The sequence below is a fragment of the Pelodiscus sinensis genome, chromosome 8 (assembly GCF_052426305.1).
Source record: "Pelodiscus sinensis isolate ZL-2025 chromosome 8, ASM5242630v1, whole genome shotgun sequence".
In the NCBI taxonomy this organism is placed as follows: Eukaryota; Metazoa; Chordata; order Testudines; family Trionychidae; genus Pelodiscus; species Pelodiscus sinensis.
In genome coordinates, this window is record NC_143059.1 from 55,628,054 (window position 1) to 55,652,809 (window position 24,756).

Genomic DNA, 24,756 nt, shown 5'->3' on the forward strand with positions numbered 1-24,756 from the left:
AAAAATTGCAAAGCTGTTTCTTTGAACTTCTATTGAAGAGGCAGTTTCCCTTTAAATGAGTAAGGGGTAAATCTGGTAACTGTGCTTGCCTGCGAGGGGGCAAAGGATGTATTATCTGTACCTGGAATCTGGGTTTTGCAAGCAGAGTGAAGAGTCACTTTTGTCTTCTGAATAAGAAGCCAAAAGTCATCAAATAGAAGCCTGTACATGAACCACAGATGTTTCTTAAAGGACCTTTTTGCTAAAGGAAGCTCTAGAATCCAAAACATAGAACAACCTATTCCCACATTTTCACAGGAACATGATATTTTACAAGTGGAATATAATCTTTACTAATGCCACTATAAATATATGTGTCCACTTTCTCTAGTGGTTAGTTCTCAGGACTAGAAGTCAGAACACTCAGGTTCTATTTCCTTCTGTCACTAACCACATCTGTTACCTCAAGCATGTCACTTAAACTGGCTATGCTTCAATCTATAAAATGGGATATTCACCTGTGAGGCTGTGGATTCATTAATGTTTTCAAAGCATGCTGAGATCCTCAAAGAAGAGGTATTATATAAACAAAAACTATTCATGTAACTTCAGATTTCTGTTACCTCCACAACCTGGTTGTTCATGTGAAACAACTAAATTAGGTCAATTTCATTTTGTGAATGGTTTTGGTTTAATGTTAACTCACACTTGCAGGAGGGACGTGAACAACTAGTTGACAGGCTAGTCGACTAGTCACTTCCCTCCCCCCTTGCTCCCTCTATCAGAAAGAGGCAGCAAGGGGGGAAGAGAGGAGGAGTGCTTTAAAGAGGCAGCGCTGTGTGGAGCCTGTGGTCACACCCCAGGCTCCACATGGTGTTCCACTTTGAAACACCAGTGGAGCCTGGGATCAGCTAGGGTCAGGCTTCCTGCAGCATTTCAAGGCGGCAGCGCCAGATGGAGCCCGGGATCAGCGGGGAGTCCCCAGCTGACTCCAGGCGGCACTGCCACTTTGAAACGCCATGTGCAGCTTGATGCCAGATTCCCTGTGGTGTTTCAAAGTGGCAGCACTGCACAGAGCTCAGAATCAAGGGGAATTCTCTAGCTGACCCTAGGAGCCACGGCACTGCTGCTTTGAAATGCCGTGCAGAGCACAGGGCCAGCGGGGAACTGTCCCCCCTGCTGGCCCCATGCTCTCTGCAGCACTTTCATCTGACAATCAATCCTCTGGGGTTTGATTTAGTGGGTCTAGTAAAGTCCCATTACATCAAACGCTGAGGCCACCCCCTCAGCACCGATACTCCTCACTGTCACAAGGAGTAAGGGAAGTCGATGGGAGCATTTCTCCCATCAACCTCCCACAGTGGGGCTGCCCCAGAAAATCAGTGAAAGGTACATCCACTCTAGCTATGCAATTCACGGAGCTGGAGCTGTGTATCTTGCATGCAGGAGCCTGCTCCACCCTTGGGGCCGCCTGTGTTGACTGTCCAGCCACTCCCAGGGTGGGCAGGACTTGAACCTACCATCCTATGCTCCCCAGGCTAGTGCTGTATTCACTCCAGAACCCACCACACCCTTCTACCTTCAGAGGGTCCCTTATCCTGCTTTCCTAATGACCTTCCTTAAGAGATACTTGAAGATAGAATCTTGCATGTTCCTATCAATGGCAAAGTGTTCCACTTTAAGCACATACACTATTACACTGGTCATCAGTATTTAGTCATGTAAAATCAGAACAGGAGGTTTTCCATTGACTGCCAATGACTTTGAATCAAGTCCAGTGCTTATAAGCATTTCATATTTTGGAATTCACACACATTTTTACTATTTTTTCCAGTCTTGTGTATCACTCTGAAAGAGTATCATATCAATATCTGAGCTTTTGGATTCTGAGGAATATTTATTTCACACAGATGTCATATCAACTTTTAAACAATGTAATACTATGCATGGTTGAGTTTATACACACACACACACACACACACACATTTAAATACATACTTTACTTTTGCAGGATGGTTTTGTAATGCCAAACTTTTGGGTAAGTTGATCAGTACTGAATTCCCTCCACTTCCCATTCATCAGGCACTGTGCTTTTATTTCATATTTAACTTCTCGCTCTTGCCTAAGGCTTACAGGACTATGTTCAGCAGTAAAAGAAGATAAAGCTGGGTTGGTGTATTTGACTCTCTGAAAAGACATTGTATTCAATTTAAAAATCTGTAATACACAATATTATGGTTATGACATTTGTTGTTAGAAAAACAATACCACATGGTATTTGAGATTTACATCCTCAGGATCACAGCAAGGACACATCTAAGCAGGACCTGACCAGATCATTAGCTGGATGGAAGATCTCCAAGAAAATCTGTTTCTAGGTACTGAATGGAATTGGTGAATCAATAGGTGATATTTTTTCCTGATTGTGTATTGAACAAATGGCCCACTAGAGATGCTGTCTTTTTAATTAGATGCAACAACTAAGCCTTGGCTAATAATGTTGCTAAGGCACTTTCAGTAGGAGTGTGAATATTTATCTCATGAGCCAAATTTTTGGTAATTATCCCTGCCTGCCCAAAACTGCTTTAGGAATTTCAAATGGACAAGATATTCTTCAGTTCTTGACCTGAGGGCCTCCACAGTGTCAGATCCTTATGCGCTATTAAACAATTGACATGTTTCAGTGATGAGTGAAATAATTCCTCTTTGCATAGGACACAGCACTGCAGTCTTTCCTGTGTCCAAAGTTCTTGTGAAATCAGTGGAAATTGGTCTGGAGTAAGGACTGTTGGTTTGGAGCTATAGTTTCTAAAGTGGTTTGTAATTCTGGATGAAAGGCACAATGGTCCAAGAGCTGTGTAAATGAATGAGACTTGACTGATGTCCGTGATGTTTCATTTGATGGCATAGATCACATTAGTGGATGTGCAGTTAAATGAGCCTCTGATATGGTGGCTGATGTGGTTGGGTCCAGTGATGAAACTGTTAGTGTAGATGTGTGGGCAGAGTTGGCACCGGGGCTGATTGCAGGCGTGAGTTCCAGGATGATTATGATGAAGGTGTTTTGCGTGGTTACTGGAAAAAAACTCTCACATATCCAAAAAGTGATGTTTCAGTTACTTATGCCAGGTCTGAGTTTGGTCCTATACAGGCAGTCCCTGAGTTACGCGGATCCGACTTACGTCGGATCTGCAGTTACGAACGGGGCCCTCCCTCTCCCTGGTCTCCAGCAGACCAGGAGAGGAAGCAAAGCGGCGGAACACGCAGGCAGCGGACAGCCCAGACGCGTCTGGGCTGTCCGCTGCCCGTGTGTTCCGCCGCTTTGCCCCCGTCCCCCTGGTCTGCAGACCAGGGGGACGGGGACCAAAGCAGAGCAAAGCTACGGAGCCCGAGGGCAGCAGGACAGCCACGGCGTGTCTGGGCTGTCCCGCTGCCCCCGTGCTCCGCGGCTTTGCTCCGGACGCCTGTGGTACAGCAGCTGGGGCGCTGCCGGTTGGTCCTGTAGCGCCGCTCTGGGCGCTACTGGACCAACCCAGCAGCACCCCAGCTGCTCTGCCCCAGGCGTCCCCAAGTCAGCCGCTGCTGAAACTGACCAGTGGCTGACTACAGGAAGCTCCTGCCCCAGGCTTCCTGGAATCAGCCGCTGATCAGTTTCAGCAACAGCTGACTTGGGGATGCCTGGGGTTCTTAAGTTGAATCTATGTGTAAGTCAGAACTGGCGTCCAGATTCAGCCGCTGTTGAAACTGATCAGTTTCAGCAGCGGCTGAATCTGGACGCCAGTTCCGACTTACATACAGATTCAACTTAAAAACAAACCTACAGTCCCTATCTTGTACGTAACCCGGGGACTGCCTGTAAATGTAAGTCATTACATTTCCATACAAAAAGGAAAATAAATGAATTCCATACTATATTTTGGCCCCTTTGTGCTGGTTTAGTGGCAAAAAGGGACTGGACAACTACTGGATCTTCCCAGCTCAAGCAAGTCCCCACCTAGTATAAGGCAAGTGTAGCCATCGCTTATATCCACTTGTTTTAGCAGCTCCCAGTGTCTAGCTAGCTCAGGAATGAGAGAGTGTGTGACCAGACTGTTACTACGTTCATTCATCAGTGCACCCTTTTTATTTCTAATCGCAAGCCTGACCCTGAATGAAGAGAACTCCTGCTTACTTTGGTGGGAATTTAGTAGGATCATGCCCTTTATTTACTGGAAGCAATGGGAAGACTTGCAGGATTAGATCCTCTGTACTGCACCCGCACTATTTACAAACATCAAACTTAGCAATATGCTGTAGGACTTATTTGAACAGGAAATTGCTACTGGCCACATTAATTTTGCTAAATAAATGAAGTCACTGCATTGCTGATTCAAATCTGCAAGACACCACAAAACACAAAGGGAACTGAGTACTTTAAAATGGTTAAGATCGAAGTTCTCACTTTGGCATTTAACTGACATTTAAAACCAGACTCTTACAGGGAAGGAAAAATTAAAATGGTAACAGGTATGCTATGAAACACTTTCCAGTAAGCATCTCATTATGCAATTTACTACCAGTATTAGCATTTTCCAAAAGGCTATGCTGAGCTTTACCCTCCCTTTAGGAGAAAAAAAGTATTAGAATCTATATCGTGTACCTAATTATGTCCATTTTACTATGCCCATAAGAAAGAACATGTGACATGACGTTATATTAGGCAGGAGGCACTGCTGATATTTCATGTTACCTGTCAGCTACAGGTTGAACCTCCTGGTCTGGTCTGGCACTGGCACCCTCGGGACCTGCGTGGTCCCAAAACAGGTAGTTTGCCAGGCCAGGGGAGGTCAATGCTGCTGGACCACTCCCAGGCTCCTTTCTAGGCTGTGGGTCTCCCCAGGCTGTGGCTCCCCATCCTGCCACTGGCCCTGGTACCATTGGCCCAGCTGGGGCTTTCTGGAACCTGGGCTCCCTGCTCTGTTGCCATGCCCCTGGAGCCAGGGCTCTCTGGCTGCTTCCAGCCCTGCTCCGACGGCAGTTTGGTTTCCAGACTGGGCCAGGGCTGTCCTGCAGCTGCCAGGTCTCACCAGACTGCCAGCCCCATTGCCATGGGGGTTCTCGGCTGAGACTCCACAGCTCCCATGGGATTCCTGGCTGGTTCTCACTCCTGCCCTCTGGGGCAATTTGTTCCTGACAGACCATGGATGTTGTGGACCAGAGAGTCCCAGATTTGGGAGGTTCAACCTGTACTACTGTTCAAAACTGTGCTAGGAAAATCACATGAGAACGAGGTGTTCATGGATTTTCCAGTATTTCCTGATTGACACTTTAAAACACAGAGTGAATATTTTTATTTGTGGTATTTAAGTATTTTCATTTCTGATTCAAGTTAAAATGGTCATGTGCCAAGACAAGTGAATAGTCACTTTGCAGTCAGAAGGAAGGAAACTCATTAAGCTGTTTGTACTATACCACACCCTCATGATACATTTGTTTGCCTTTATTCTCAATCTCATATTATTACCTTAGACTTCGGACAGAATTTACATTATGCAAAAGAATAAATAGATAATAAACAATAAACATAATAATCAGATAAATAATAAACAGAATTCATGTAAGGCAAGTGGTGCTTTTATCTTACTTGAATGTAAAAGCTGTATGCTGAAGCTTCATGTCTGATTGCTCTTATCTCAAAGAAGAATCCATAAATGGAAATTATTTCTTCATGATATCGTGGCTCCTAAAAGATAATAAAAAAAAAATAACCTCTATCTAGAGTAATCTCAGAAATATGGGGGCAGAAGTCACAAATAATCCATTAGGAAAAATTTGTCTCATTTTGTTTGCCATGTAAAAGAAATACCGCAGTTACTGTGAAATTATATTTAAACTCTGCAATGAAAATCAAAGACATACATGAAAAATGATAATACTCTAGGTCCACAAAATGTTGCAAGGTGGAGTTTTAGATAGGAGGAAACTTTTAGGGTCAGGGAGATGTGTCTTGGAAGCTTGTTGTCTGTATCTTATTGTTCTTTGCTTCTATATGCTCATCAAATTCAAAGGTGTCTCCAATATGTATGTATAGTAACAGGGATGAAGGAGGATTAGGAATTTAGCCTGAAGGGAGGGCAGAGCAGAAAGGAAGGTATTCAGTTGTGTCTGATTGCATGTAGTAAGTTGTCTATTCATCCAGGGTGGCATTCCCTACCGTGGAGAGGGCTAGTACAAGGCAAATACAGTACTTAAGCCTTATCTAGCCCTCAGAATGATATCTGAGGCCTAATCTACACTTAACAGCACTCCCCCACCTCTATTGATCTAACCTATGCAACTGTAGCTATGCTGTTTGCATAACTAAAGTCAAAGTACTTACCGCAGTGTCAGCCATGTGGTATGATTGACTGGGGCTGCTCTCCCATCAACTCTGGCTACTCTTCTCATCCTGGCAGAGTACAGGAGTTGACGGGAGAGCACGCATAGATCGATTTATCACATCTAAGCAGATGTGATAAATTGATCACCAGTGAATCAATTGCTGTAACATCGGTCCACTGTCTAGTGCAGACAAGCTCCAAGTGAAACATTCAGCCCCACAATACAGATTCAGGTACATGACAGGGTGTGCCAGTGCACACTTCTTCCTTCATGTGTCTCAGTCTGAAAGTGGTATTCAAGTCCATTCAGTCTCTGGCTCCATCAGAGAAAATTATGACAGTGAATTTTGTCTTGTAGATACTAGCCTATTTGGATTTAGACTGTAACAGATAACAGTCAGTTTACATAGGGCTTGAGTCAATGCCTACTGATGTCAATTCATTCCCAGCTCACTCTGAGCCCTTTTCGGGATCTACAGATACACTGAAAAATAAGACTTGGAAATAATACACATAGTCTAGCATTTCTACTTTGTCTTATTTATTTAAAATATTTGTTCTTTGTCCTTACAATGAAACTAAATGGACCAAGAAATGTAGCTCATCTTACTTGCTTTGTTTCAACATTTAAAATAGTTTACAGATCTGAGACCTTAGAAAACAGCTGCCACTTTTACAATAAAAAGTATTGATCAAAAATACTGGTATCCATTGAGAAACATACCAAAGTCTAGAAACACTCACCATGCAGCTTTGATTTCTTTGATACATACCTGTTTAAGCAGCAGCCCAAATCTCACAGCTTGCATGGAAAAATCTCCCTTCAATGTCATGTCACCACCATTCTCTAGCTGAAAGAAAAGGAAAATATGCCCCATTTTATTCACTATATTATTGAATAAATAATTCAATATATTATTTAAAAGAAGCACAAAGCTAGGTACAAGGAACGTATGACTGTTTCTGCAGCTTTCTCAGTGAGGCAATTTTCACAGAAATGAATGTTCTATATATACATTGACAATGTATGGTAGATTGCACAGTTTTTCTTCCTCCTGGTTCCCCCCTCTCTCTTCTCCCCTATTTAGTTTGGGTCTGCACATCCTAAAATCAAAACTCCAGTCATCTGAAGAAGTGAGCTGTGCTCAAGAAAGCTCATGATACCATCTACATGTTTTGTTAGTCTATAAAGTGCTACCAGGCCATTTGTTGTTTTTTAAGTTTATCCTGTACAGACTAACTCGGCTACCCCCTGAAGTGTCTAAACAATTAGTGTCATGGGATCCAATTCTTCAGTTCTGCATCTTGTGTAGTCATTTGCACTTGTGCTAAGTGACTGTAAAGTGAGTGTTAAATTGTACCAAATCGGAGTATTAGCATTTTACACCTGCCACACCGTTATAAAAAAAAGCACACAAGTTGCAAGGAAATAGAGAATCAGGGCCATAATATAAAAAAGATCTTTTAAATGAAGCAGAGTATATTTATGTTGTGGAAAGATATGCTGCAATGTTCTGATTCAAGTTTCTATTTCATTATTATTTCAGTATTTTCTGTTAAAAGTAGCATTAACTCCCCTACACATTTTTCCCTCTTGAGATACGCAGCGGTTGAACTAGGCAGCCAATTGCAACAAAGCTCCCAAATGGAGAGGAAATCAGTGCAAACTAGTAGGAAGAAGCAAGTTCTGCGCAGCTATGCACTGTCTTTCTCTTCCCAATTTGCAAGGTCTTTGATTTCAATGGGAAACATACCTGTTTATCCCATGTATGAATTTGTCCCCATCTGCTTATGTGACCCTCCCACCCCAATACAGAGTAATAGAAGTGTCTAAGAAGACTCTCAGAAAGTATAGCTGGGTGTTTCTGTAAAACAGCATAAAAATATCAGATTACCCATTACAATACTTAAAACTGAGACAAAAATTGCCAAATCAAAGCTATTTTGTATAGGAAAAAAAATAGACTACCAGCTTCTTTAGGCCAGAGAATAATCTGTTATTCTGTTTGTACATTACCTGACACAATGAGACACATATCCCAATCAGGGCTTTGAGGTACTACGTCACAACAAAATATAGGATAAGGTTTGTGCTCCAATGAATCTTTCTCTAGATATTCAAACTCTTAGTTTTTAAACAATGTAGAAGCAGACCAACTTACTGCATGGTAATGGTTGGACAGAATCTGCGTCAGCCATGGCAGCGGGAGAATGTTAATCTGCCGTAAATCCTTCAGATGCTTACCTTCACGGTTTGGGGGGGAAAGTTTGGTAAATAACATTGTATTATTACAAGGAATTAAAGCAGAGATATTGCAGAGAACGGTGATATTGCAGGAAAAAAATGAAATGTCCTTTAACTGCACTGTGGCCACACACACAATGAACCATCTGTGAGTACCAAATGTGGGATTCTAACACCAAAATCAGAAGCCCCAATACCACTTCAGCTGAAGAAGTAACGTGTTGCTATATTTTCAGGCCAACACTCCAGATGGAGAACCAATCCAATGTATTCTGAGTTATGGTAATAGGGGAGGATCCAAACACAGAAGTCCACTAAAAATTTATCACCCAGCCTCACTTCAGCCATGTAAGCCATGGAAGGGTTGTTGCGCACATCATCCACAAAAGGCTCTAGGGAGGGGCATTCTGAGTGGTCAGCATCATGATGCACATGTTCATGTGCAGACTGCTGCTTGCATATTAATAATTCCTGCTTGCATCCAATTGAGCAATTTTTCATATCCCAGTCCTGGAAGAATTAGTCCACATTGGGGATTTGGGAACATCTGAAGATAAGATCCAATAAAATGCTAAAGAAACAAAAATATTGGACTAGATTTGTATAAACGATATACCTCACAGATAGGTTTTTACATTGATTTGGAAGTTACTGGGTTCTGCAGAACCCCTTAGTCACTTGTCCTTCACCTGTAGGCAGGGAAGCTTGACAGGATTGCTGGGCCTTGGGAAACATGTGTGTGTATGCGTGTGGGGGGGGGTGCTGTTTCCTGCTCCTCGAAAGGGTGGGGTCTCAGACACAAGGAGTGGGGCTGGGCAGCCAGCCCCCTAGAGCTATCTGGACAGCATGGGCCTCTCCCCACTACTGGCTCTCAGAGCTGGTCACAGTGCATGGTGTGGGTTCTGGAGCACTGGCTGGCCTGCCTGTGGAGAGTACATTTTAAAGGCCAATATTTTTCATATATTTCAGGGAAGTCCAACTTTAAACATTGAAATATTGATAACTATTTTCCTACAAGTGAGCCAAGTTTTCACTTTTTAGTCTGCATGCATGAAAAAGAAGTATGTAACTATGTAAGTTAAGCAGACAGTTGCCTAATTAGTTGATGTGGCCATGCTCATTGGGTGCCTAAACTGAGCTTTTGCACATACTCCGTTTTTGTGAGTGTAATTTCAAATGTCAGTTTGAAAGTGTGGGCTAATGTTTCTTAGGTCACAAACATAGTATAAACTTACTTGAAGAAATTCCATGTAAACGAAGGGATTGGAAAACAGTTACATATCTCTGTCCTACTTCCCTTTCCAGAAAGGAACATCTCTCGTGTAAGCTAAACACAAAACAAAGTACCAGAAAAATTAACCCAAAATTATTTAATATACAGACTCTAAATTCAGCTGTTTAGGTTTTGTTTTGTGCGTGTACCTCTCAACATACTAGCTTTCAACTGGACGGTATTTGACCCATTCATAAGGAAACCTTTATAGCATAAGATTAAAACCTCCTCTCACTGGTTTTTAGAAGTAAAATTGACTTCTTGGAAGTTGTGCTTGTGCACTGATGCTAGGATTTGCATACACATGGTCACCAAATTCCACACATATAAGTAACAAAAACAAAAACAATCCACATAGTGAGTCTGCTTTTAAAAGTGCAAATGACTATTGCCTCTCAAAAGGAAATGAAAACATTATTGCACACGTTTCTCAGAATTCTTTAGGAAACAGGCTGTCGCTTACTCAAGGTAGATCAAGGCAGGGACCAGCTCAAGACACACAGATTATTTTTCCATTACTCAAAAATTGCCCTCAAAACAAAAGTTTCCCTGCCCATACCAAGCCCATATTGTTGCATTAAACTCTTTCCATCGCAGTCACTGCTGCCAGTCTCCTCACTACAGAAAATTACAACAAGTGGTTTGGACAATTTTTAAAGTCTGATTCGATCTCTCTCTGTCTCTGTCTCTCTTTCCCTTCCTCTCCCTCCTTTTTTATTTCTCATTTCTGAAGCCAGGTGCTCTTAATATCATGAGTTTAGCTGAACAGAGATTGGAAGGTGAGGAAAATTATAATTCCTATGTAAAACGTCTCTAAAAATGATCTAAAATAGCTAACGTGAGCATGTGACCATCACAGATGTGATGAACTGGGGAAGTGGGGGCACAACTTTCTATGACTAGGTGCAACTCAGTTTTCCTGTTCAGTAGCGTACTGTTGCCTGCCTAAATACAGAGTTTAATTAAAGGAAGCCATACAGGAACTGTTGAGAGGCCAAGCAGGAAAGGTACATCAATGACACAGATAAGTCACCACCATGTGCACAGCTTCAAAGGAGATAACAATAGCAGGGCCATCAGCTGAGAGAAGTTACATAACTGGCTTTGTCCAGACTAGGATGTTTTACTCTTCCCAAGGCTTAGCCTGGGATCGAAGGAGATTCAAAAGAAACCTGGCTGGGGGGAAATGGTCAGAGACAGGCCAGCCAATGGGAACAAGGCAGGGGGCTTCCAAGAGCACAGAGGCAGCTGCCCCATATTTGGCTCCAGGGTCTGGTGAGACTATTGGCTTCCCTGGTGAGAGATGCTGCTCAGGGTGTATTAGTGAAAAAGTTGCCAGGCTGGGAGAACTCCCTGAGGGTATGTCTACACTGCACATGAAGTCTGGGCTGCTACTCAGGTTTGAACCCAAGCCCCATTCCTGTCCTCACACAGATCAGTCTGCTAGATCAGGAAGCACTTAGGACCTGAACAGAAAGTGGTGTGACATTTTGCACTAACTCAGAATCTCTCAGCTCTGGCCTTCCTTCATTTGCACATTAGATTTCAAAGGTGGCAGTGCATGCTCTTCAGCCATGACACCAGGGTGGAAAAACCACCCCTGCATACCATGCTCTCAAACTCTCCATTAACTTGCAAACTCTCCATTAACCTGACCCTACCTGCCACCAGAGAGGCATAAATTCACAGGACTGAGGGAAATTTCACTGCACAAAGTGTAGTATGACCCCATCAGCTGCAGTCACTCTGCCTGGCAGAATGGTCCTCTGCAAACTCTCCTCAGTTAACAAATGCACACATTATTTTTCATTCTTTGAATATAAGCGCGAGGGACAAATATGTTGTTGTGGAAAATGTGAGTACAAAGCACACTCCGCAGGCACCGACTTTCTTCTGTCTGGGTGGGTGCTCTACCCTTGCTCTGGCCTGAGAACCCGCCCTAGCCCAGCCTCTGCTTTGCCTCCTTCCTGAGGCCCTGCCCTGATGATTTCCACCCCCATTCCACCTCTCTTCCAAGCATGCCCAACCATCACTCCATCTCTTCCTGCCCCTGCTCCATTTCTTCCCCCAGTACTTCCCGCCCATCAACAAACAGCTGATCAGCAGGGATCAGAGGTGGGTGGGTGTTGGCCAGCTGATCAGCAGGGTTTTTTTTTTCCTTTGGGTTTTCCAGCCTTGGATCACCCACGGAGTCAGCACCTATGGAACGCTCACTCTTTCTTGCATGCACTCTTTGACATCACTGCTGACAGAGAAGGATTAAAATAGGTATTTCTGGCCTTCCATATCTGACATTTTTCATGCACTTCTGTACATGGGCCTGCCACGTCAAACACTGAAACTTTTATTCTTTCAGTATTAGTAATTGGGTGGCTAGAGTTCTCTTTTCTTCAGTCAGGAACAATGCATTTAAATTAAGCTTGCATCAAAAAGATTTCCAGCTAATTTGCTATAGTGAAGTTCACTAACTCTTCCTGAATCCAGTAACATTGAAACTCTAGTGGATTCCACCAGAACCCATGTTAGGGATTATGGAGGAAGATAACATTTTACTGTGAAAATCTATGTCCTGCCTCCAGTGTTAGATTTCATTAGTATGTAGGCTCTGGGAAACCTTTTCGGCATTGCGGAAGCTTAAATAATACCTGCTGAATTGAACCCATTAACATCTTCAAAACGGAATAATGCATTTATTTAAGCATGTTGCTCTTCACATTTACCAATATTTAGTGATATCCAAAATACTAATTATAAATGTAAACAAAAATGTTAAATTCACTGGTCACAGTTATAGTTTAACCTCCAAAAATCAGTGACGCACTTCACTTGGCTTTGCATTTGGTTTTAGTCAAAGGAATTGGGGAAAATCCTACACCATTAGTCCATTGTAGCCTCCCTGAGCTCCCTGGGGCATTATGGAGTGTAAGTCATGACAGAATGTGGTTTATGGTCATTTCCATTCATTCAGTAACTTGTTTTCTTTCTGCCTTTGACATTAACAAACAGACTTCATTACAGGCAGAATTAGAATGCGCTGCCAATGCCTAGAGGCAAATTGCATGGCAAATTATTTTTAAAAAGCAACAACAGGAGGCAAAATTTGTTAATTGTTTTACTGTGTTACTGCATGCTATTTCTCATCCAAATATTCCCAATTTTGACTGCGATCTGACAGTCATGCAGAGTTTTATTATGCGAAGGGTGCCTTAAAAGTTGTTTGCTTTAATAACCTGTATATAATGGTTAGGCACTTGTGTGTTATGTATTGATTAATAAGAAATAGGCTCTTCAAGATAAAATCCTTGCCACACTTGAAGGATACAGTCCCAGGCAGACTGTATCCTAAACAAAGCTGTTCACTTATCTACCCACATCACTTAGATGGTATTTGATAAGACAAAATGTCTTTCACCCTATATTTCCCAGGTAGGTATTAGCGAAGCAAATCTATCAAGGCTCTTGCTTTGTTTCTTATGTAATTCATAGGTGTTTTCATGCAGTTTTCTATAGATAGTTCACCACAGATGTATCAGATAGGAGTATAACCTTCACTACTGCAAAGAATACAACTGCAGGTCTGAAGGACACTGTTTGCAACTGCAACAACTCATAAAAGGAAGCTTTAAAAGGAAATCACAGAATCATATGAAGAGAAGAAACCTCGGGACGTCATCAAGTCCAACCTCCTGCCCAAAGCAGGACCAACCCCAACTAAATCATTCCAGCCAGGTCTTTGTCAAGCTGGGACTTAAAAACCTCTAGAGATGGAGATTCTACCTCCCCGCCAGGTAACCCATTCCAGTGCTTTACCGCCCTCTTAGTAAAATAGTTTTTCCTAATATCCAACGTGGACCTCTCTCACTGCAACTTGAGGCCATTGCTCCACATTCTGTCAGCTGGCACCACTGAGAACAGCCACTTTCCATCCTCTTTATGTAGTTAAAGGCTGCTATCAAATCCCTCCTATTCTTTTATTTGGTAGACTAAATAAGCCCAAATCCCTCAGCCTCTCTTTGTAAGTTATGCACTCCAGACCCCTAATCATTTTCTTTGTCCTCTGGACTTTTTCCAATGCTTTCACCTACTTTCTGTAATGGGGGGAGGGAGGGCAGAATTGGATGCAATTCTCCAGATGTGGCTTCACCAGTGCTGAATAAAGGGGAATAATCACTTCTCTAGATATAATGTATCCTAACATGTTGTTAGCCTTCTTGGCTACAAAGGCACACTGTTGACTCATATCCAGCGTCTAATCCCCAGGCCTTTTTCTGCTGAACTTCTGCCTAGCCAGCCAGTCTGCAACCTCTAACAGTTCTTGGGATTCTTCTATCCCAAGTCCAGGACTCTAAACATCTCCTTGTTGAACCTCATCAGATTTCTTTTGGCCCAGTCCTCCAATTTGTTTAAGTTACTCTGAACCCTATCCTCCAATGTATCTACCTCTCCCCCTAGCTTAGTTTCATCTGTGAATTTGATGAGGGTGCAAACCATCCCCTCATCTAGGTCATTAATAAAGATATTAAACAAAACCAGCCCCAGACTAATATTGGTGGTCTGATTCTCAGAGTTGCTTAGCACCCATAGCTCCCACGTATTTTCAACTGCTGAGTACTATGTTTTTTAAAGAGATCATTACAGACCAGAAATGAGTTGTAATTCTTCCCATTCATGTTTGTGGCAGTAAAAGTACCTGCCCATTATTGAAAAGGTCAGTGCTGACTAGGCCTCCATTATTACTGTTTCTCATCTCAGAAAGTGCTGAAGGAACTTAAAAGGGGTTTCCCCCACTTCTATTTGTTTTGAAGGAGAAATGACTGCATATGAGTAGAATTTACTCACGTAAGAAAGAGATTAACACACAGCAAATTCATGTAACCATTAGAAGAAATTATCTTTGTTGCAAATGCTTGTTTTTAGGGTAAGAAAGAATTGATGTTTCATAACACTGTCAGATACAGTAGGCAACAGCCGTGCCTGGTTTCTCTGTACAGTCTGCTACCCCAAACTGAATAAGGCTAATGGGGTAGGCCCTGAAAGGCTTGCCGCCTTGGAGATTCTCCGTAAAGTTCAGGATATGGTTTAATAAAAATAATAAATGGGCTAAGTCTTGAACTCAGTCAGAATGACCATTGAAATCTATTAATCTAACAAATGGGGCAACTGAAGCACAAAAATGAATGTATATGCCTAAGAGCATGCAGTGAGTCAGTGTTAAATGCCAGACTCTCACCTACGGGAAGGATTTCCCTTTCTACCTAAGCTCCTTAACTGCTGTGGCAGGGGAAAGGGACTTGAAAAAAACATGGGTTCCACTTGGGAAGAGTGACTGTAGGTTGTTTTACTAGGCCCTCTGCACACTCCTCAGAACCAAATGCTGCTACCGTGACTGGCCAGCCCTGCTGCTCTCTGGGCTGCCTAAACTACTATGGAGACTAAAGGGGTCAAGCTTAAGGAAAACAAGCAGAAACATCTGCCCATTAGAGCACACTCCTTTCCAGCACCTGGAATGGAACCCAAGAGTCCAGAGGCTCCCTCACTAACAAAGTGTCCCATTCTGCTCTAGTTCTAGTTCATATGTTGATAAATGCAAATTAATGTACATTGGAAAAAATAATCCCAACTATACATACAATATGATGGGGACTAATTTAGCTATAACCATTCATGGAAAGAGGAATAACAGTTAATTCCAACTAAGGACTTAGTTTGAATTAATGTTTCACTGCCACGTGTAGCCGCGCGGCAGTGAGTTCGGGCTAGTGAAATTTCAAAATGGCGACCAGATGGGAACACGCAAATAAAGCCCGGGATATTTAAATCCCGGGCTTCATTTGCAACTCCGGTCACCTCATTTGCCTACCTAGCTCAAATTAACGAGCTAGTGTAGACATACCCTTGGAGTCATTGTGGATAGTTCTCTGAAAACATCCACTCAATGTGCAGCAGCAGTCAAAAAAGCAAACAATGTTAGGAATCATTAAAAAAGGGATAGAGAATAAGACAGAGAATATCTTATTGCCTCTCTATAAAACCAGGGAATGCCCACATCTTGAATAGTGTCTACAGATGTGGTCGCCTCATCTCAAAAAAGATATATTGCTTTTGGAAAAGGTTCAGAAAAGGGCAACACAAATGATTAGAGATTTGGAACAGGTTCCATATGAAGAGAGATTAAAAAGACTGGGACTTTTCATCCTAGAAAAGAGGAGAGTAAGGGGGGATATGATAGAAGTATATAAAATCATGACAGTTATAGAGAAAGTGAATAAGGAAAAGTTATTTACTTGTTCCCATAACATAAGAACTAGGGGTCATCAAATGAAATTAATAGGTAGCTGGTTTAAAACAAACAAAAGAAAGTTTTTCTTCACGCAGTGCAGTCGACCTGTGGAACTCCTTGCCAGAGGATGTTCTGAAGATCAGGAATTTAACAGGGTTAAAAAAAGAACTAAATAAATTTATGGCAGTTAGGTCCATCAATGGCTATTAGCCAGGATGGGTAGGAATGATATCCCTAGCTTCTGTTTGTCAGAGGCTGGAAATGGATGACAGGAGAGGGATCATGTGATGATTACCTGTTCTGTTCACTCCCTCTGGGGCATCTGGCATTGGACACTGTTGGAAGACAGGATACTGGGCTAGATGGACCTTTGCTCTGACCCACGATGGCCCTTCTTATGTTCTTATGAGTAGCTGAGCTGGGTGAAATATCTGATGCAAAATGTAAAAGATGCAAGTTGATTTTGCTTTTGATTTAATGAAGCTGCCTTTACCAGGTAGAGCAGTTCCTCAGAGCAGCTGAGTTCTGCTCAGCAAAGCAAGGAGGGCTGGCGAGCAAACATCATTTAAAGCTACCCGTGCAATCTCCCATTTGTGGGAAAGCAATCTCAGGACTGGTTCTAACTTACGCTGGGTGGTAATCACACCTAAACATCTGGTGCTGTGCGGATCACCCCTGACATATCCTCTTTACAGGAGGGTGGGGGAATTCCTGGCTGTGATATATGGACACCAAAATACTGAAATTGGGCACAAAATATTTTGCATATCTGGTTATTAGCAAAATATATGCAATAAAATTAAAATGAAAGTATTGAACTGGAATTATACATATGGCTGAAGTCACAAGGTATTCTTTCTATTTTCTGATTAGCTGAGTCATCCATGTGCTGAGAAACCCAGTTTGATTTTTCTCGGCAGGAGGGACTACGATGTGAGCATTTTTTACATGCTAGTGAGAAAAAATGAGAACATCTTCCATAAGCCTTAACAGGGGAGGTTACAAGGTCTTGTGGAGCATTGCAATGTTCCAAAGCTTCTTCTGTTGGCTCTGGTAGTATAGGGAGAAGCTCTGTGTTGTTTTCTGTTGTAACCTTGGGTGGCAGACCACTTGTTTCCTCCCCACCAAAGATTTTTATGGAGTGAGGGGCAGCAGACCTAAGATACAAAAGAGACCCTACTATCTACTAAAATCACCAGAGATGGAAGAAGATAAGAAGGCAACATAAAGTAAGGAAACAGAAGCTGTGTTGTGAAAAGATGGGGGAAGGATGCTAAAATGTTGGCATGTGGTAACAATTAGTAAATGTTGACTTTTTAATGGTGACCAATGTGCATATGTGTAAATATTCACTGAAACAGCTTCAGGGAGGAAATGTAGGGAGAGAAAAAAAGTAAGACTATAGGTGTAAAATTTTTCTTTCTTGCCAACAATGTACATGCATTTTTAAAAAATATTTTACCTGTCTAGGTTTCAAAAATGTGAAGTGTTGGTGTATCGGGTTTTTCATATTCTCATATTTCAAAAGGAAAAAAAAAGCTACTACAAAGACTAAAAAATAAACCAAAAAGTGATGAAAATTTTCACTAAACAAACAAAAAGAAACCCCATGACTTCAGCAGTCTTATTCAGTCATAAATTCCTCTCATAGAGATAAAACTTATTCTTCACAGGTGCTCTGATACTATTGTGGTGATTACCCAAGAAATATTTTAGATAGATGAATATGATATTTGTTACTGCCTTTAATAGCATCCAAATTGTGCCCTGAATTAAGGCTTGATTCTCCACTACATTGTACCATAAATAGGCAGTTGTGTACATGCCCAGTTGGTGCAAAGTGGACATTAAAACTTTCCCCTACTGATATGAATTAGTCCTTAACCTCTAAGGAGAGTCCCATTGTTCAAAGTACACAGAGTCCTACTTGCTGAATGTCAAAGTACAAGCTCCAAAAAAGACATGGCTGACCTAAACCAGGGTATTATTAGATACAGTTCTTATACTAGTTGCACCTACTATATTGCAGACTCCAACCATCAAAAAATCATGAGTAGTCCCCCAAAATCAGGAGATTGACTTAAAAATCATGATTGTTAAAAATGATTTGGGGGTTCTTTTTATTTACCTTCTATTTTCTGAGCCTTGGGGTATACTCGGTTTCAAGTTTTCAGGCTTTCCTTGGTAATCACAAGATCTAAAAATCTTAACTTTCATTAAAAAAAAGATTCTCCGATTACTTGCTTTCTGGAGCTAGGGCTTTAAGACAATATCAGATATTGTGAGACGTACAATAAAATTGTGAGATCTACCAACAACAGATTTATATTCCTAAGTCCTGCCCTCTACCCTTCTCTTGAACACAAAGACTGAAATTACCAGCATGGCCTCGGTCTGAATCAGAAATTCCAACAGTAATAAAAAAAAATCCTTCAAACCCAGTTTGTGGTAAGAAGCATTACTGAATCTTTTGAACTTATAGGATAGCTGGAATAAAAACATTGTTCAAATTTCCCTTCCCTTAAGAGGAAACTTTTTTTCATTTTTTAATGACTATTTTAGTTCTTTCTTTCATACCCTGCATCACTGTTGCATTTAATTCTGGGAAATTGACTCTCTTCTCCCACCTCCCAAGGTGACAGCTGCCACGAGAGAGACTTTTATGGGCTCAGATGTGTCATACATCCTGCAGTAATTAATACCTGGCTTTTTGCTAAACATGTGGCAAGGAGTCACTGCACAGTTTAAGGGCTGTCTACACTCAGTCTAGCTCAAAATTAATAAATCTGAAGGATTTTGAAATCTCTCCATCATTACCCAATAAAAACAAATTGGCTAAAGTGCTAAGAGCGAGTTCTAGCCAAACACAGTTGGCATCAACATCTGTTTCATAATAGAATAAAATGTCAAAATCTAATTTTAGAAAGTGGCTTTCAAGTGATTCAGGCAACACATTTAAGACTGGATTGTGAGTTCACTTTCACTGGTGTAAAGAAAAGATATATGATTCATTGATTATATGGAGTTACCAGTGATTTATATGAAAGTAAATGAGATTGATAAAGACCTTTTATCCACTATGTTGTTTCCCCTGCTGTGTCTGTTGAAGTGCTCACTGATTTCATAGGTGTAAATTGGTGTAATTGTAGCACATAAATCAATGGAGGTTTGCTGAGTTACACTGCATTAAGTGCTAGCTCTTGGAGCCAAAGATAATATATGGAGACAGGAATTTTCAATATGATGTTTAAACTTTGTTTTTATAATGGTCACAGGGTTCTTCATCAGCTGCCCTGTGATCAGCACTGCCTAGCCTGTTTTTGTGGTCTGTCACACAAACCCACCCATCTATTTCTTTGCCACTACATGCACCTTTAATCCTCTGGTTCCCAAAAGGACAGGATGTAGCATGGGAAACTAGCAGGAAGAGTCTTCTACATGTCCTCTCTCCTCCTCCCAGGCTAACCCTCCGAGTTTCTCCTTATTTCTTATTCCTCCCAAATACATCAGGCTAGAAAATCAGTTTAACAGCTCTGGTGTCTGAATGCTTTCCCCTCAACTTAATTAATCCACCTCAACAAGAGACAGAAGCAATGTCAATGGGAGAGTACCTCCCATGGACACAGTGTGGTGTAGACATCATTTTAAAACATATATAACTTAAGTAGCGTAATTTATGCTGATTTACAGCATCAGGGTAGGCAAAACCATATGCTCCCCTCTTCTGAGCTAATTGTCTCATTAGCCCAGCAGCTACCACTAAGTGTTAGTAATTCTCACTAAAAAACAATTAGGTGGCATCAATTAAGTGTGCAGCCTTCTCTGTGCTGCTGCATCTTGAGAGCCCACAATAATACACAACAAACATGGGCCGGATTTTAAAACCTCCATTTCATTTTCTACTTGTATCTAATTAATGGTAGGAATTCATGGATGCAATTAATTGCAGAAATAAATTGTCCTTGGATAAGTACCTCCTGATCCAAATACATCTCAGGGCCCATCTAAGGGACATAATCTTTTCTTGCAATCAGCTCTGTTCATGATTCTGCAATGGGCACAAATTAGGGGTAGATGGGTTAGTGTTAAATATAGGATACCACCCTAATCTGGGCTGCCCTGAAAGGAACGTGGAGAACAGGTATGGAAACTCTAACCCTGATCCCACAAAGAGATGCACATCATAACCTCACAGAGTCCCACTGACTTCAGTGGAAGTTTAGATAGGTCCCAGTTCCTCACACAGGATGTGCAGAATTGGGACTTATATAAATATATATGCAACAGTGTCTGGAATACCAGTATCTACAACTATCAATGGAAAGTACAATAAACCAGCTTCCAATTACTATCATAAATACTACCTTAAAAACACTGTTCATGTGAAGGTGTTTATATGTTGCTCTCTCTTCTGTTATTTGGGGGAGAGGGGCTGTGCATTTTTCTCACTGTCTTGTGTAAGTCTTCCCTTATTGCTTGTGAGTTTTTGGCTCCTATTGTTGCATTAGGGTTTGATTGCAAAACCTGGCTATATCTGATCTTCCTGAAATCTAGAATTCTTTAATTATATGTATTATTATTGCTACTACTACTACCTAACTGCCCTTAGTGCCCAGTACAATTGTATGTGCATTATTTGATGTTAAAGCTACAACAAATACATCATGTTCCCTCTTCAAATGTTATAAATATCAATATGTTGTATCAGATCATAGCATAAACTTACAATGCATAAAGAATAATATGAGACAGTGATTTAACTGAAAAACATACATTTAAATACAGGTTTTGCCCTGTGCTTGACCACTGTATACTGCCCTTGTGGCCCCCACAGAATCCTCCTTTCCTAAGGTGGGTACATCGCCCAGCACTGAATTGACATAATGGCTCTATTCCTGAATCCAGTGCAATTTCTGATGCAAGAAAGTGTAGCAAATTGGCCCAGGAGATAGTGTAGGAAGGAGCAAATGGCTGGAGCACATTGTACTTCCGCTAATGGCCCCTTGAGGGATAAAATAAGACAGTCCAACCAGGAGAAGCCCAGTTCAGAATTCAGGAGGCACAAAGGTGGCTTAAAGCTCCTCAATACTACCCATGTAGAAAAGGAACAGTGGTGAATCTGGCCTATATTTTATTCTGACAAGGAACTGGATGTGGATTATGACACATGATTCAGCATATTTCTTTCTGCTTCCTCAGCTATAAATTAAACCTGCTTGCTTTAAGCATGTGACTCACAGCCAACTTGCCCTCCCTGCAGAGACTGGGCATGACATCGCAGGCTTTCCTTTCTTCAGCTCCCCCAGATGACAGCTGTGCCTGCCCCAGGGTGATCTGCCTCTTCTTGCAACTCAGCCCTCTGGGCAGATCACATAGGCTATGTCTACACAACAACATGAAATAACATAATCTGTGTCTACACAGCCAGCAGTTATTTCGACATAATGCTGAAATACTGTCAAGCTGGAGGGCTTCTTACTCTGACTCCTTGTGACGAGTCGGAGCTGCCCCATTCAGCTGGGGCCGATCCGCCCCGCACTACTCCCACGGTGGTGCATGTACTCCTTGTGGTGAGCCAGGCAACACGGGCCCCTTGCACATGCTGCTCGGCGGCCACAGCCCAGCTGACAGGCGTGGGGCCGGACGTGGGGGGGAACCCCACGCTCCGGGCTACGTCGGAGGCGTCAGGATGTTCCCGGGGTCAGCAGGTGACATCAGGGAGAACGACTCCGGGAGACGATGAAAAGGAGGGCCAGGGAGAACCTGAGGAGACAGGAAGGAGGAGAACCTGGAGAGGCTGGGGAGTGAGAGGAGAGTTTGGAGTGGAGGAGGAGGAGGACAAGGGAAGGGGAACGCCGTCGCAGCTAGCGGGGTAGGAAGCAGCCTGGGGCAGGGCATTTGAGGACTTGCTGGTGGGCTGGTGAGTTTCAAGTATTAACCCCACCAGCCGGACAGGGATGCTACTAGAGCCTGTCCTTAGGGCCCTGGGCTGGGGCCCGTAAGAGAGGGAGGGTCCGGGCCCCCCAACCCTGCACCCCACAGTCCGGAGGCCAAGAGGGGTGGTAAGCCCGAATTTAGACACACGTGCTGGACGAGACTGGAACTTGCTTATTCGGGACATACAGCTGAAATGAAGGACGTATAAAGGGTGGGGGGGGGGCGAAGGGCACTCCTGTAACCCTCACTTTATGAGGAGTATTGGAAGTCGGAGGAAGAGTGTAGACAGCACCAAAACTTGAAATAAGCTATTTTGAAATAAGCTATGCAACTGATGTAGCTCAATTTGCGTAGCTTATTTCCAGTTAAGCCCGGCTGTGTAGACGTGCCCAGAGTCCTCCCCCTTCCAGGGTAAACCAGTAGTTCAACAACTAATAGCTTTTTAACTTCACATTGGACTCTTGGTCGAAATTTGGACTTTTTGCAGTGGGGGAGCACGTGCTAGGTTTTCATTCTACTTCTTTGGGCTGCTGTGGGAACTCCAGCCCTCCCTCTCCACTGCATTCTGGTCCCAAGATCCTTGAATAAGCAATCAAGGCCTAACCACACAAACCCCTTCACTGCCTCCCCCAACCGCTCCCTACACCTTGCCCTGTCTTGAGCTCTTTGCTTTGGTCCTTTCCCCCAGTCTATCACTCTTTTCTCGCTACTCCTCTTCCATCAGCCCACCTCTGGGATTCTTTTTTACTATTCCGCTGGCTCTGCTGCAAGAGAGTTTTCTCTCACACACTGCCTGACTCAGCAGGAATCCTCCTGCCCCTTGTAGTCCTTTCCATCACCGGCAAAGTCCTAGTCAGGCTCACCTATTCCTAGTTTTCTTCCCAACTGCCTTAAACTCCCTGTTTCAGGACTGTCTTTTTTCAGGGAGCCTCTATCTGCCAGTAGTTCACCTTAGCTCTATGACTCTGTTCAGGCTTCTCTCACTGAGTGAGAGCCAGGCACCTGCTCTCCTCCCTGGTAAAAGCCCAGATGAACCAGGCTTAGCCTTCTTAATGCCTCCCTCCAAACTTGACCCCTATGCAGATATAAGAGTGCAGGGCTGATTGCACCCTTAACCTCTTCAGGCCCAGTGTGGGGTTGGTACACACCATCAAAACCTCCTTGAGAGAACTCCCAATAGAAAGGTAAGGCAGAGAGATCTACTGGATAGGGCAATCAGGAGATAAGTACAGCTCTGTCTCTGTCCATGACTTGTGTGACCCCAGGCAGATCTCCCTCTGTGTCACTGTTTCCCCATTTCTAAAATGGGAACAATTCTACCTATCCTCTTCCAAAGTGCTTTGAGATCTCTACATGGAAAATAACAGTACATGTGCCTGCTCTTCCCTGAAAGTCAATTTTCCTTGAAGCACAGCTGTCCCAGCTAGCCCCTAACACCAGCAGTAGTCAATCTAGATCATTCTATTCATTAAAAATACCAATTCAGCAAACCACAGATGGTGAAAATAAACAGAGGTCTAAATGAACCTCTAGCAGCAGTACCACTGACATCTATCTCCTCCATTTCTTCTTCCAGCATGCCATTGGCAGATTGATTTCAACAGGCTTAATTATGAAGGTTTACAATGACCTAGTATAACATCAGGGCTTATTACAGTTGATTCTGATGACAAAGAAAATAAAAACCTGGGTATGCGGAACTAAATGTTCACATGTAGCAAGTTTATTCTTGAACAGTCACTCCAGACTATCATATTTCATTATGAGTACGATGTGTTTTAAGAACATTTAGAGCATCAATTAAATTCAAATGCATGTTCATAATTATACTGCTTGTCTTCTAACTATGAATACAGATTATTACTATTGTAGTATTTATTACCTTTATAATATCCCAAATATGATTTAAGGTACATTGGAATTAATTTTAGATCTTGAGATAAATTGCCTGTATAGTACTATGCCATGTTTGGGACACTGTGCCAAGTAAACTGCAGATATATACTAGAATTACCAAGTGAGAAACAAAGTTCTATCATTTTTTACCCCAATGTTCAAAGATTAATTCAAAGCATGCATTCTGCAATGGATTCTTATTTAAGATCTAATTCCGGGAGGCACAGGAAGTCACACTGCAAAGTAATGTTTGTGTTCCATCATACTGTTGATAGAAAGGTTTTTTATTAGCTCATTCACACTGTTACCTGCTAAAGTACTTTAGGATTGTTTCATGAGATGGTATTATCTGAACTCTTGGGTTTAGCTGTAGATAGGTCCAACAAAGTGTTGTTTTCAGGAGGTGGAATTCACTGAATGTAAACAACCTGCCAAGAAGAAATGATATATTAATCTCAGGTTGCTGTGGATTGCTTGAATTGTCATCTAGGGAAAAGAATAAATGCCAGAGATTACTTAAAATTACAATTGAAGAGCATCAGGAATGGAATTGCAGATTAGGCTTCTAAAGATATTTGGAAAATAACTAACTATACTTCACATTTAGACTGAACTCTGCAGCTTAAGAAATACTGTAGATCAGTGTAATGACCTATCTGCACCTAGTAGGCCAAAATACCTGAGTTCCAGCTCAATGAACAGCTCAGTCAGTCCTGCCTATTAAAATCAAATTTTTAATATGTATCACATTTCGCTATTTACAGCAGTATCTTTCCAGTTATTGGGA

The 24,756-nt window shown here is 42.2% G+C and overlaps 1 protein-coding gene across 2 annotated transcripts in view; it reads right to left on the reverse strand.

Annotated features, from left to right (window-relative positions):
• The window catches only part of BTBD16 (BTB domain containing 16), a 48,164-nt gene that overhangs the window by 344 nt on the left and 23,064 nt on the right, over nt 1–24,756 (reverse strand). The window contains exons 11-16 of one of the 2 annotated variants that reach the window (XM_075935336.2): nt 24,278–24,397; nt 9,819–9,910; nt 8,501–8,583; nt 7,112–7,189; nt 5,603–5,701; nt 1,983–2,166 (exon numbers count right to left, since the gene is read on the reverse strand). In XM_075935336.2, the coding sequence (XP_075791451.2) occupies nt 1,983–2,166; nt 5,603–5,701; nt 7,112–7,189; nt 8,501–8,583; nt 9,819–9,910; nt 24,278–24,397 (656 nt within the window). Of the gene's footprint in view, nt 1–1,977; nt 2,167–5,602; nt 5,702–7,111; nt 7,190–8,500; nt 8,584–9,818; nt 9,911–24,277; nt 24,398–24,756 lie in introns of both variants that reach the window. The other variant, XM_006111441.4, reaches the window with a different exon arrangement.